The 15,146-nt window shown below is 43.2% G+C and overlaps 1 protein-coding gene across 1 annotated transcript; it reads right to left on the bottom strand.

The window, feature by feature from the left end:
• Positions 1 to 778: 778 nt before the first annotated feature.
• Positions 779 to 2,409, bottom strand: LOC146372609 (uncharacterized). The gene is made up of 2 exons (XM_084953262.1): positions 2,158 to 2,409; positions 779 to 1,445 (listed from the first exon to the last, which is right to left on the bottom strand). The coding sequence occupies exons 1-2, from the start codon at positions 2,228 to 2,230 to the stop codon at positions 838 to 840; spliced, it is 681 nt and encodes a 226-aa protein (XP_084809388.1). The 5' UTR covers positions 2,231 to 2,409; the 3' UTR covers positions 779 to 837.
• Between the last annotated feature and the right edge of the window lie 12,737 nt (positions 2,410 to 15,146).

The following is a 15,146-nucleotide window of genomic DNA, read 5'->3' as shown; positions in this document are numbered from 1 at the left end:
AACACGAGGGGACGGAGACTAACACTCTGACAAGGGACAAAGGGAGACTGACACAATATTTACACACAGGAGGCTGATTATGGGAACTAAGGACACATAGAAACACAGCTGAACCGAATAAGAAATGAACAACAAGTCGAAACAAACTCTAATGACAGTTCAACAAGTTTCTAAACACAACAAATAACTTTCAGGATGTTTCAACAATGTGTAAAATGAGTTCTTATCTTTTTTTGTGAGAGGGCCTTCAATGTTTCTCTTTGGATCATCCTTCCATCCATTTCTTCTGCTTCACCAATTCAAGATTGGAGCCATCCCAGCTGTTATGGGGCCAGAGGCGGGGGTACAACCTGGACAGGTCAGTCTAACACAGAGAAACAGACAACCATTCACACTCACATTCAACCTAACTGCATCTCTCTGGACTGTGGGATGAAGCTGGAGTACCTGGAGGGAACCACAAAGGCCCGAGGACTGTCTTGCTCTCAGGTGACGGCCGTTCACGCTGCTCTGAAGACCCTCAGTTGTCTTTGGATCAAATAACACCAAATGAGAGTGAATCGCTTCAGAAACACTCCTGGTTATTGTGAGCAAACGTCATAACAAGATGAATATATTTACCATTTTACTGAGGGAAAATCTTCTGTGTGGTGTTTCTTCGCAGCGTGACTCTTTTTCCTGACTTTTAGAAACAAGAGGCAGAAAAGAAAGAATAAAAGTTAAAACCTCGACAATTTTCAAATATTTTAGGACATTATTTTAGAAACAACCTTAAGCACTATTTACTACTTACCACTTTGTTCAGGCTTGCTGACGTTCGACATGCTTCACTGTATATTATAATCTCAAGCGCTTCCTTGCTTGAGTCGGGCTCCGGATGCTGCTCTCTTCCTCCGCCTTCCTCTTAGCACGCTTTGCCGACATATTTAGAAAACGGCAGAGCACCGAAATGAGAACTCTGCCGTCCGCGCTGTAGTCTGTTACTCTCCAGCGGTTCTTCATCTCAGTGTCCTCTGTTCGGTAAACAGCGGAGATGACTCTTGTGATGGGGAGGCCGTCGACAGTCAGGGTGCGGACACAGTTCCTCCGATCTGCCTTCAGCACAGCAAGATCTGCTTTCTCTGGAAGAACTGGAGTCAGGAAGCGTGGATGAGAGCTGGAGCCCGCAGGCGGCAGCATCATGCCAGCTGGTGAGTCCGTAGGAGGAGAAGGAGTGGTGTTCTCTCTCTGGCTCTGCCTCACATCGACAAATGGTGTCGTCACCAGGTCCCGGTGGAACCATCCTTTAAAAGGTATGTAAGGAAAGTCCTTGGACCCAGTCACCAGGTTATGGTAAAGAGTGAGGACCAGGTGGGACATGGAGTTCAGATGGCTCCTGCTCAGTTCACGGTTCCTCAAGTTAATGAGGACCATCTGAGGTGCAGTGACTGGACTCACCAGATCAGCTACGAGAAAGCAAAGCGTGGGTCTACGTTAATCATGTGATCACACAAATTAAAGCCTGAATTTAAATTGTGCAGACATGGCTTTACATCATCATAAGCTCTTCCACACACAAACAGTAAGAAGCTCCCAGCAGAACTCATTGTTTATGAAAGCCTTCACATTTTTCACCTGGTAAAAGTTTTCATGTTGTGTAAGGCTGCATGGACTTTCACTGAGGTTTTAATACGCATTCACATTAAGGAGTAATATCTTCATATTAGTTGAGCATCGATATTTTGAGAATAAAGCAGCTACATTTAGGTGAGAAACCTCCCACCTCCTTATTGCAGGCACACACTGTTTCAATCTCAAACTCATCCAGCGACTCTGTGAACTTTTAAAACTCCATTCTCCAGCTTTACACATTCACAATCTATGAAACTTTCACGTATAACTCAGCGCCAGCAGCCCAAACATGTCAACTCAAACCCTCTACATGCAAAAACGGCCCGCGCGCTGACGTCAGCGTCCTCCAATGCCTTAGCAATTAAAAAAAAACATGGCGCCATCTTTATAGTGTACTGGCACACGTTAAAATTGATGTTACTCAAGTATGAAACATCTCATCCTAAATGTTAACACTCATGAAGTCCTACTTCCAAACAATAAAAGACAAAAATCTAAGTTGTATTTGTTTGCTAGCACTCTGACATATTAGCCTGCTGTACTCACCATAGCGTTGATCTAGCACCTCCTCAATGAAAAGGGAGAGCAGGTGCATCTCGCGACTGAAGTTTGAAGTCATTTTGCAAATCCTTCTTGAAGATTTTCAAACGTTAGCTGTAGTTTGAAAAATCCGAGTTTTCACAGCACTAGTGGGAAAAAGCTCCTGTTTGCGCTCAAACGTGAAACCCGAATTCCCATTTTGCCTCCTGCTTTTATACCTGCACTCAAACACGTCATCATCACCATGACACCCAGTGTCACCGAAAATCAATTGTATATATTTAAAATAAAGTTCGTCTAATTATCATAGTTTTTAAAAAAAAATATATATTTCTCATTTTATTTTACTGTTTTATTCATCCTTTTCAAAAAATATATTGCCAAACTTTGTCGTTTTAATTCTTTAAAAAATCATTAATTCACCAGTTTACAAAAATGAAGATGATATCTGAAATTTAAATTAATACATAAATAATTACAATTGATAATGGATTTTTAGCGTTAAAGAATAGTTTTTCAATGCGCTTTAAATGTTATCAGAGCCGATGTTGTGCCAAAAAGTGATCGCAGTCCAAAAAGTGATTTACGGTATTGAAACGTTTGTTTGTGTCATGACATTTGTAAACAGTTGATGTTTAAGGTGCAGTTCATGTGGAAGCCAGAGGAGGGTGGTGTTGTGCGCATAATACAAAGTGATGGCGAAACCTAAAAGACGGTGTCATGTCTGCTCCCTGAAGCAATCTCATAACAGTTTCAATCTATTTCAAGCCAGTTAGCACATTTCTGTTATGAAGTGCAATCATTTTTTGGCAGTAAACTTTTAAATCCTTTTATTATGAATATCACATTCTCAGACTTTCAAGAGAGACCAGACCAATAGGGCAGCAGAAATCACAAAAATAAATAAATAAATAACAGTTTTATAAAGATTAAATCAGTAAAAAAAAAAAGACTGGAATGATTATGATGTATAACACAGAATATGTACAATAACAGAGTTATAAACACACCTAGAAATCACGTGATACTTTTATTTCATCTATAACCTCTGTGCAAATTTTGTTGACTGCAAAGTGTTTATGAATATGTTTTTAAAAGCTGGTTATCTGACTGTCAGTTAATAGCAATTAAAAAGAAAGCTGATTTTTATTATTCCTAAATGGAAAAAGTCCATTATGAATTTTTGTTATGAATTTCATTTATCAATCCACCTCCTCACTGCTCTTTCCCGGTGCAGCAGCCAGAGCTGGATCAAGCAGCCAGATGGCTTCTGGTGTCATGAACTGGCTGTGTGGAGGCAGAAGAGGACCCAAACGCAAAACTCACGGAGACGAAAAGCTGAACTCAAAATCACTGCTTTATTGCAGGCTTCACAAAGAAACAGAACTAAACTGGGAATGCTAACAGAAGACCGAGGGAACACAGAAAGACACACAGGTTCGGGGAGGAGACATGGACGACGCGACACTGAACTGAGGGAGACATGCACATAAATACACAGAGGGTTAACGAGGGAAGTGGGAGCACACGGGGAACACAGCTGACACAGATAATCGTAACGAGACAGGGCAGGAGTGAACACAACATGACGCATACTGACGAGAGACTGTCAAAGTAAAACAGGAAGTACACAGAGGTTCAGACAGGAGGAGAGAGAGCACGGGGAGAACACAGACATAACGGGCTGGGGAAAACATGGAATAAAACACAAGGAGAGACGAGGGCTCAAATACACAGAGGGGCACACAGGGGGTAAGAGTCACAAGGGGAAAACACATAAGGAACAACGTAACAGGGCAACCCAGGAAGCATGGCCTAAATAAGGAACAAAATACAAAAATACATGAAAACTAAGAATACTGGGCCAACATGGCCCAGGACCATGACATCTGGAGGAAGACTAACTGCAACAAAGGGTCTCTGGGAGGCTGCTCAGGCACAGCAGCTGAAAAATCAAAGATGAAATAAACATCACACCTCTGAAGTAACACATTGTGATTCATGTACAAACAACCAGTGTTGGTCAAGTGACTTGAAAAAAGTAATCAGTAACTAATTACTGATTACTTCCCAAAAAAAGTAATCCCGTTACTTTACTGATTACTCATTTTCAAAAGTATTTAATTACTTAGTTACTTAGTTACTTTTTAAAAACACGATTTACAACCTGAATAGGTGATAAGACGATAGATCTTTCAGCCCAATCCTACTTTTTCTACATAATCCATCATACAAAATGTAATCAAATGGAAAAGTCTCTTTTTAAAACTTGTTTTATTAGTTTTAACCTTTTAACTATATGCATCAAGCAAAAATTTAATTATATGCAACATTCTCTGACTGGAAGAAAATTGTTTAACATTTAAACCTATTTTCTGCACATTCCAGCACATAAAATAAAATATTTTTTGTGTTTACACTCACGCTTTCAAATAGATGCAAGTAAAACACAGCAGAAAATAAATAAAGTCAAAGACTAGCGGTCCTTTTGCTCTATTTTCACCTGTAAAGCAGGAGTAGGATAGGCGGAGGTTTACCCTGCTGCAGGTTTGCCGCAGCGGTCAGTTGAAGAATCCGCGAGTTTCTCTGTGAATTTCCCATTACGTGGTAGCGCACTCGGTGCTTGCTTGGAAGTTTAGGGGGTTTTTTTCGCTGTAAAAAGAAGTTTTCTTCCCACGCACAACGGACACTAATGTTTTTGTAACTTTTTATGGAATCAAACTCAAAGTAAGGTCAGTACTTCCACGCTTTAAACGCTGCACGCTCATACTCTCTCCCGCACTCGATATATTATCCATTGTTGATCTGCACACAGCTGTTGTCACAAACGTCGCACTCGCTTATGTCACTGTCATGAGACATTCTCGCAAAAAAAAATCACGGTTTTAGTAACGCAGCGTTCCTACGGGAGAGTAATGGTAATCTAATTACCGTTTTTGCAATAGTAATCCCTTACTTTACTCGTTACTTGAAAAAAGTAATCGGATTACTGCCCATGACAAAGCTGATTTTTATTATTCCTAAATGGAAAAAGTCCATTATGAATTTTTGTCATGAATTTCATTTATCAATCCACCTCCTCACTGCTCTTTCCCGGTGCAGCAGCCAGAGCTGGATCAAGCAGCCAGATGGCTTCTGGTGTCATGAACTGGCTGTGTGGAGGCAGAAGAGGACCCAAACGCAAAACTCACGGAGACGAAAAGCTGAACTCAAAATCACTGCTTTATTGCAGGCTTCACAAAGAAACAGAACTAAACTGGGAATGCTAACAGAAGACCGAGGGAACACAGAAAGACACACAGGTTCGGGGAGGAGACATTGACGACGCGACACTGAACTGAGGGAGACATGCACATAAATACACAGAGGGTTAACGAGGGAAGTGGGAGCACACGGGGAACACAGCTGACACAGATAATCGTAAGGAGACAGGGCAGGAGTGAACACAACATGACGCATACTGACGAGAGACTGTCAAAGTCAAACAGGAAGTACACAGAGGTTCAGACAGGAGGAGAGAGAGCACGGGGAGAACACAGACATAACGGGCTGGGGAAAACATGGAATAAAACACAAGGAGAGACGAGGGCTCAAATACACAGAGGGGCACACAGGGGGTAAGAGTCACAAGGGGAAAACACATAAGGAACAACGTAACAGGGCAACCCAGGAAGCATGGCCTAAATAAGGAACAAAATACAAAAATACATGAAAACTAAGAATACTGGGCCAACATGGCCCAGGACCATGACATCTGGAGGAAGACTAACTGCAACAAAGGGTCTCTGGGAGGCTGCTCAGGCACAGCAGCTGAAAAATCAAAGATGAAATAAAAACTGGACCTGATCATGGTGCTGGATGAGACAAAAAGTCTAGATGATAAAGCAGTGTATGAATTAGTAACACTGATTATGATGATCATGTTTAGGTGGAAACTAGCGAGCTAACTTCCTGCTAACCTCTAACTCAGTTAAATTGAATAAACTCTGTTTTCATGGATGCCTGGATGTTAAACTTAGTTGTTAAACCTGGTAAAGCAGCAACACTGATCATTTTATTAAAGATGAAAGAAGTTAGACCGTTTTTAGCTCTCAGTGATCCCTCAGTGTTCATTTGACTTTGGGACCTGAAATATGGCAGCTTTTCACTTACACATTTTTGAACCACTCATTCATAGAAATAGTTTCCAGTCAAAGATCTGGACAGATCCACCAAGTTCACAGTAGTTTTACAATTTTCTGCAGCGCAGAAAAAAACCCCTGAAAACATCACACCTCTGAAGTAACACATTGTGATTCATGTACAAACAACACACAATTATTGTAGATTCTTCAAAGCCTCCTTATATTCAACACTTGGGTAGGTGGTGTTATACATGCCCTCACAGCACCGGCACATCAATCATCCTATTTTCACCTTGTCACCTTCATTAAGCTGCTCTCTTTCTACAGAAGGCCCACCGCATGCATGGGGGGGGGGGGGGGGGGGGGGATACCGTGGGCCAGGGCTGTGGCATCTAATGTCTGGTTGTCAGTGTCCTTTGGAAAAGCAAGTGATTGTCCTAAAATCAGATGTCCCAGCAGACTGATCTAGTTTGCCATGCTGGCAAAAGACCAATACACCAAGACAAACAGCCATTTATGCTTTTTACACAGACAGCCCATTTAACCAGGGAACTTGACACAATGTATTTTTTTTCTATCCTCTGTTAAATAATTCTTGTAGAATTATTTAACTAGAAGAATTGTTGTACCACACATTAAAGTTTCAAATCAGCGAAAAAGCAATCGTGCCAAAGAAATGTCATGTTTGTTTAAGATGACTGCAATTATGGTATTAACAGAAAACACACATCTCTGTCTCTTTTCTTTTCAGAATCAGAATCAGAATCAGAAAGGGTCAAAGGAGCTTGCAAAGAAAAGCGTCTGGACTTCTTTAAGTTACTTGAAGACGTTTCACCTCTCATCCGAGAAGCTTCTTCAGTTCTAAGGTCAAATGGTGGAGAGTCCCAGATATAAACCTAGTGGGAGTATCCCCCCACAGAGGGACAAAAGGACCCCCTGATGATCCTCTAATCGCCTGAGCCAAGGTGTGAAACTGGGTGTGGGTCCCAATCAGCCAGAGTTTCGGGTGTGTTCATTGTGAAACCTGGCCCCACCTTATCATGCGAATTCCTGAGGTCAGATGGCCCAGGATGTGAGTGGGCGTTAAGGCGTCTGGGAAGGGATCTCAAAACTGGATTGTAGATGGCAGAGAGTTGGTGTCGTAAACCCCCGCCTCTGTTCAAAGATGGTCGCTCACAGTGGACATAGATGGCTTCTTTCACTCCTCTTTCAAACCATCTGTCCTCTCTGTCCAAAATGTGAACATTGGCATCCTCGAAAGAGTGTCCTTTATCCTTAAGATGCAGATGGACTGCTGAGTCTTGTCCTGTGGAGGTGGCTCTTCTGTGTTCTGCCATGCGCTTGTGAAGTGGCTGTTTGGTCTCTCCAATGTAGAGGTCTGGGCATTCCTCGCTGCACTGTACAGCATACACCACATTGAATGTATGAGAGGTGAAACGTCTTCAAGTAACTTAAAGAAGTCCAGACGCTTTTCTTTGCAAGCTCCTTTGACTATGATGACCTGGATGACTGAGAACCTTCACAGACAGAATCAGAAAGGGTTTTATTGCCAAATGTTGAGCAGGTTTACAACATTAGGAAATTGCTGCGGTGCTTAAGTGCAAACATACTGTCATAAATTACGCTTAAATAGACATGAAAATAAAAATAAGAATAAGAATTAAAAGTGCTAAGTAGATAGATATATACATGATATATACATGAGTGCAGGTGGTGATCAGTGCCAAACATGGAATGATGCAGTGAACACAGCGTAGGGTCATGTGTTAGTGGTGGGAACAGTCATATGGTTATTGTTCATGTGTCCAACAGCAGAGGGGAAGAAACTGTTCTTATGGCGAGAGGTTCTGGTGCGAATGGACCGGAGCCTCCTGCCTGAGGGGAGCAGGTCAAACAGACTGTGTCCAGGGTGAGAAGGGTCAGCTGAGATCCGAGCTGCACGCCCCAGTGTCCTGGAGGTGTACAGGTCCTGCAGAGATGGGAGTCTGCAGCCAATCACCTTCTCAGCAGAGCGCACAACACGCTGCAGTCTCTGTTTGTCCCTGATAGTGGCTCCAGCGTACCACACGGTGATGGAGGAGGTGAGGATGGACTCGATGATTGCAGTGTAGAATTGCATCATCGTCCGTGTTGGCAGGTTGAATTTCTTCAGCTGCCTCAGGAAGTACATCCTCTGCTGGGCTTTCTTAATGACGGAGGTGATGGTGGGCTCCCACTTCAGGTCCTGGGTGATGGTGGTACCCAGGAAGCGGAATGAGTCCACAGAGGTGATGGGGGTGTCAGTCAGGATGATGGGGGGGAGTGGAGCTGTGTGCTTCCTGAAGTCCACAATAATCTCCACTGTCTTCTGGGCATTCAGCACCAGGTTGTTGTGGCTGCACCAGGACACCAGACGTTCAACCTCCCTCCTGTAGGCAGACTCATCCCCGTCCGAGATGAGTCCAATAACGGTGGTGTCATCTGCAAACTTGATTAGCTTGACAGACTGGTGGGTGGAGGTGCAGCAGTTGGTATACAGGGAGAAGAGCAGAGGAGAAAGAACACAGCCCTGAGGGGAGCCGGTGCTGATGGTCTGGGAGTCCGAGACATTCTTTCCCAGCCTCACATGCTGCTTCCTGTCCGTCAGGAAGTCAGTGATCCACCGGCAGATGGGATCAGGCACATTCATCTGGGAAAGCTTGCCTTGGAGATGGTCTGGAAGGATGGTGTTGAACGCAGAGCTGAAGTCCACAAACAGGATCCTGGCGTAGGTTCCTGGGGAGTCCAGATGCTGCAGGATGAAGTGTAGAGCCATGTTGATGGCGTCATCTACAGACCTGTTGGCTCTGTATGCAAACTGCAGGGGGTCCAGGAGGGGGGCCGTGAGGGTCTTGAGATAGGAGAGAACCAGGCGCTCAAATGACTTCATGACCACAGGTGTCAGAGCCACAGGTCTGTAGTCATTTAGCCCAATGATCCTAGGTTTCTTGGGGACAGGGATTATGGTAGAGGACTTGAAGCAGGCAGGCACATGACATGCCTGCAGTGAGGAGTTGAAAATGCCAGAAAACACTGGGGCCAGCTCGTTTGCACAGTGTCTGAGGGTGGCAGGAGACACACCGTCTGGGCCGGGAGCTTTTCGAGCATTCAGACTCTTAAACTGCTTCCTCACACCTGCTTCATGAATATGAAGAGTTGTGGTGGGAGGAGGTGGTGTGAAATCCTCTTTTGTGTGGGGTGAGGAGGGGGGTGTTGTAGGTGAAGTGTTTGAAGGTGGTGATGGCTCTATGGAGGGGGGAGAGGTGGGGGAATGAGTGTCCAAAGTGTCTCTATTGTTGGGGCCGTTGGAGGTGTGAAGGCTGCCTGATGGCTCGTCAAAACGGCAGTAAAAGTCGTTAAGGGTGTTGGCCAAGAGCAAGTCATCAGTGGAGTGGGGGGTTTTAGGCTTGTAGTTGGTGATATTCCTAAAACCTTTCCACACAGAGGCCGAGTCATTCTCTGAGATCTGCTGCTGCATCTTCTCAGAGTGCTGGTGTTTAGCAATGTCCACTTCTTTAGTGAACCTGTACTTGGCCTCTCTGTAGCAGTCCCTGTCTCCGCTTCTGAACGCCTTTCTCTTTTCCAGCCACAGCTTTTTGAGTTTAGGAGTAAACCAGGGTTTGTCATTGTTATAACTCACCCTGGTGCGTGATGGCACAATGCTGTCCTCACAGAAGTGGATATAGGAGGTGACAGTGTCCGTAAACTCGTCCAAGCTGTTAGAAGCAGCCTTCATTGTGTCCCAGTCTATAGACTCCAAACACGTGCGAAGCTCCTCCACAGCCTCGTTGCTCCACAGTTTTTTGGTCCTCACGACAGGTTTGGAGAGCTTCAGCCTCTGTCTGTACGCGGGGATTAGGTGGATCATGACGTGGTCAGAAAGTCCGAGTGAAGCGCGGGGCACCGCACGATAGGCCCTGCTGATCGTGCTGTAACAGTGGTCTAATGTCCTCTCCTCTCTGGTCGGGCATTTAATATACTGCTTGTATTTGGGAAGCTCATGGCTCAGATTGGCTTTGTTAAAGTCCCCAAGAGCAATGATGAGAGAGTCCGGGAATGTCCGCTCCATGTGCAGTATCTGCTCCGCGAGTGCGCACTGAGCTGCCTGCGCATCCGCATCTGGCGGGATGTAAACAGCGGCCAGGATGAATGAAGCAAACTCCCGCGGAGAATAAAACGGTTTGCAGTGAATAAAAAGATATTCCAGAGAGGAAGAGCAGTGCTGAGCAATCACTGTTACATCTGTGCACCAGCCACTATTAATGTAGAAGCAGACACCTCCACCTTTGGTCTTACCAGAGAGAGAGGCCTGCCGGTCCGCGCACAGCAGATGAAAGCCCTCCAGCTTGAGCGCGCTGTCCGGGATGTCCTCACAGAGCCACGACTCCGTAAAACATAAGACACAGGAGGAGGCAAAGTCTCTGTTCATGCTTCTCATCAGGGCCAGCTCGTCTATCTTATTCCTGAGTGAGCGTACATTGGAAAGGAAGATCCCAGGAAGAGCAGTTCGCAGTCCGCGTCTCCTCAGACGCACGAGTGCGCCGGTGTTCCAGATCTACTGGCGTTTAGATCAACTGGCGTTGGTCGAACAGATGTGTGGCAGTCTTGCGTTTCAGGAGCTGCTACCGACAAGCCAGCAAAAAAACGCCAAATGTGTCATCTGTGACACTTGTGAGGTTATCTCAAACACACTCCGTCAGTCTTGATGCTGTTGAACAACAAAATGTTTAAAAATGTGGCGAGTTTACCTGGTGATATCCTCATGCGCGATGCGATCGCGAAAACAGCAAACAATTAACACCACGCCGATGTTGTTCACAGGACAGCAAGAGTAAACGATCGGGAGACTCTTGTCGTCGTTATCGTTCCCCTCGCACGTTTTATTTCTCCGGTTTCAGCGTTTTTGCTTCACAACTAAAGCGAGCAGTTTACTTTGTGCACTAACATGGACTTGAGTCAACCAGCTCCATGTAACCAACTTTAAGGTACAAAGGTGAATTACAGCGCAATAATTACTTGGGCTCGTAATAAGACCCTGGCCAGAATCAGAAGACACCAAATTCGTATGGAGCCAAAGTATTGAGCAGCAATAATGACCTGGACACAATGTTAACTTTTGAGTAGCCACTCTTGTATTGTTACAAGGTATAACAAGTATTTGTCCAATTTGTACAGATAAAGTATAAAATAAAATAAATAGTGTGCACACTCAAACAAAATAAAAGTATTCGTTGGGGCCCTTTAAGAATTTAGAGTTAAGCTGGCGATAGCCAACTTCAAAGGTCCTTGTGAGTGTAACTGGAATGTATGAGTGTGTGGGTGTGTATCTTCTTTGGGGTAGATCGTCCTCAAAGTGGTTGGCTCGCCATCTATCACAACCAGAATATCGTCCTGGTCCTTGGACTTTTCTGTCCTCTCCAAAAACCTGACCTATAATCCAGGTCATAAAATGTACATTCTAATCAGTCTGTTTCAGATGCATTGTTTAAGGTTAAAATACAAAATCAAAATATTGCATCAACCTCATATTCATTGCATCAACATCTTAAATCTTATCAAATCTCACAGTTATGTTGTACAACATTCAATTTTCAAGTATATCAAATATGAGAACTAAACATCTAAGTTGCTCAAATATTTCTCTATTCATGTAAACATTAATTAAACAATACTTATGGTAAGTAACCATTGACATTCAAAATACAATACACCATAACAAATTCAGAACTATGTGCAAATAAGCAACAAAATATACATGTGAGTTCAGTTCAGAGGCATTAAAGCAGTGTGCTTAATTTCTCCACACTATAGGCCTATTCGTGAGAGAGAAATGCACTAAAAATTACCCTCTAGATTACTTTAAACTCACAATGAACTGACAAAAATTAGCTTTAGAGCGGCTAAGAACATGTTGCTCACCGTTGCTCTGTTTCACAAAAGCCCAACACACAATGGTGTCAGAATTGCAGCAGCTCTCCGGATGAAAGGTGAGTGGTTAGCCTGTGAGACACCGAGCTAGCATTAGCGTGATCACGACGGTAAGTCTCTACAAGTTTTTTCTGTCGGAATAACACTCGTCTTACCGACGTTGCTTCTCTCCTTCATCCAGCCACTCGACTCCGGACTTCCAGCAGGTAAGTAGGCTGGCTTTCCTTCCTCTCAATTCTGAGTTTTTCCTCTCTTTTGTCCGTGGATTTCTCGGTTTGAGTAGCAGATGCCTCCACTCCTCTTGCTGAGATGAGAAAAAACCCGGGAGCACCATGCACCTTCACCTCACTTCCTGGCTGACAGGGTCAATGCGGCCTGGGTAGGCTCTGATTGGTCGCTGAGCTAGGTGCCCTCACGTGGGGTGAACTGAGAGGTGCATTCAATGGTCATAGGAAATATGACGCTTGTTGATGTGGACAGTTAAAATAAAGAGTAAATATGATTTTTTCATCTGGGCTACATCCACCTCTGGCCAAGTGCCACAGCCTACAGCCAGATCAACTTGTGACACACATCTGCAGCACGTTTGAATTCGTTTCATGCACAACACATTTGTACCTTTCAATTGTGTCTGTCTGTGCGTCATGCAAATAAACCTTTGAAAAGAATGAAATGATATCATATATTTCTTATTGGCCTACATTTGTACAACATTCCAAATTATATATACAAAGTCATAGAAATCACCACTCCAATTGGTCATCATGATTTTAATATTCTCTTTTCCCATAACAATGAAATACGCCTTGGACAAATATAACACATCAATATTTCATTAGTGTTGTCACATCACATCCTGTAAGCAGAGTCTATCTGTGTCTTTTCTCTGGAAATGAATATTTCCAGCCAATATAGGCAATCCATCAACATGGCTGGAGAGTTGGTAGTTATATACAAGTCTGTATAAGTGTGGTTAATCTAATGAACATTTGTAAGGAGATGGCAGTTACTGTGAATTCACAGCAGTTACACAGTGATTAGTAATGAACAGAGCCAGTGAGAGTGAGTGGATTTAAGCAAGTCAGTGACTCAGGTGTGTCGATTGGTTTGTCATCTGTTTTTGAGACTGGAGGGGACGTAGAAATCTTTTGTTTTAAATCTTAGTTAGGAAGATTCCTGTTTTAAAACAAGCATTTTGTGTGAGAAATGCAAGAAGTACACCTGCAGAAAGCACACAGTTACATTCTGTCCATCACGTGGACAAAATCGAAAATGTTGAGCATTGAAAAACTGAGAACGTTGGGCAAGTTCAAAAGAAATGTGTGTGTGTGTGTGTGTATAAGAACGAAAAACCTTTACCAAATGGTTCCTAAAATAGTTATGGAAAGTCTAACTGTTGTATGTCTGTGTTCTACATGTTTATCTGATGGAAAATAAAGTTGCTATTGTTTTATTGCAGTTTCTTGACAATTCTGAGTGGATTTACACAGTACGGGTCAAAATGACCCGCAACAAAATCAATGTCACCTTTTTGTTTGTCAACATAATACAAGGGTTAATTTCCAAAACTTCCATATGATCTTCAATTTGTAGCAGATACACTATCACATAGCAGCTGGAGCAGTCTCCAATGGAGGTCAGTCCACTGCTGCCACCTGTGGCCAAATACCATAGCCTACTACTAGATTAACTTGTGACACATCTGCACCTGCTGCTATGATCACATTGAGTAGAGGCTGAGTGGCTACACTTACCCCTGGTACATCCAGATCTACCCACAAACATGTTGAAAGATGCAATCCCAGCAATGTGGATTGTCAACACTAAAAACAATCAGTAAGCAAAGACAACAGGGATCAATTTTTTCTGTTTATTTAGCAACCACAACATTTGTAGTCGCCTTCTGCAGAGGGGAAGTCCACACACACTGTGTGGTACCACTTCCCACAGAAGGTGCATTCAATCTGCAAGAAAAATTAGATTGTCAGAGTCATTCATCTGAAGTCAGGCTCTTGAGTAAAGCAACTAAACATGTTACAGTGTGCAGATACTGCATATTTCTGTGCAACAGTCTTATCTGTGTATCACTTGATGTTTCCATGCGTCCTTTAGGTGCTCTAGTGTCTTTAGAGTGCAAAGGCATGCAGGTCACCTGAACTATAATTCCACTGTCGGTGCATCAAAGTGACATGTCACCCAGTGATGTTGAAGTAACCCAGTCAAGGTGCTTCCATCTGAGGTATTGATTTCGTTCTCTTACCCATGCTAACGACATGTGATGTTACAACACTGGTGAAATATTAGTGTGTCTATATTTGTTCACGAGGAGTCACGATTACGGTGACTATCAAAATCGTCGATGACTAATTTAATAGTCGACGCGTCATTTGAAGCTTTGTAAGATCACAAAAGACGCAGGAATAAGTAGTAGGATTTAAGAGTGTAATAACGGACTTTTAGTATTTTATTTTATTTATTCTGCAATGCTTCATTACTCACTAATGTTACAAATGTTGAAAGGTAAAAGTGTTCAATAAAATCCTAAATATTGCAAATTGCTGTAAGAAGTCAGTTCTTCTTTCGCTGCTTTAGGACACATCCCATTATATTGACTACTGTACACACACTACTTAATATTTAAGATACAAAAAATACTGGTTTCTGTGCATGCATCTGCAGTGAAGGTGTGTGTTGTTTTGCCATGCAGCTTTTACTTACTTAGGCGCAATCAAGCACTCTTCTTCATTTTGCCTACCATGAAGTCAAGCCAAAGAAACAAGAAAAGAAAAACGATTTTTCTGGTATCTGAAGTATAACAGTTCCCTGAACTACCTCTGATAGTGTCCTCATCATCATAATATTCCCTTTATTTATGATTAGTTATCTTTATCTTCAGAGGTGTGGGTGACAGTTTTAGTGTTTGCT

The sequence above is a fragment of the Perissodus microlepis genome, chromosome 15 (genome assembly GCF_051167445.1).
Source record: "Perissodus microlepis isolate ML-2025 ecotype Zambia chromosome 15, ASM5116744v1, whole genome shotgun sequence".
Taxonomy (NCBI): Eukaryota; Metazoa; Chordata; class Actinopteri; order Cichliformes; family Cichlidae; genus Perissodus; species Perissodus microlepis.
The sequence above is the reverse complement of the archived record's forward strand: the minus strand, read 5'-3'. Positions and strand labels throughout refer to the sequence as shown.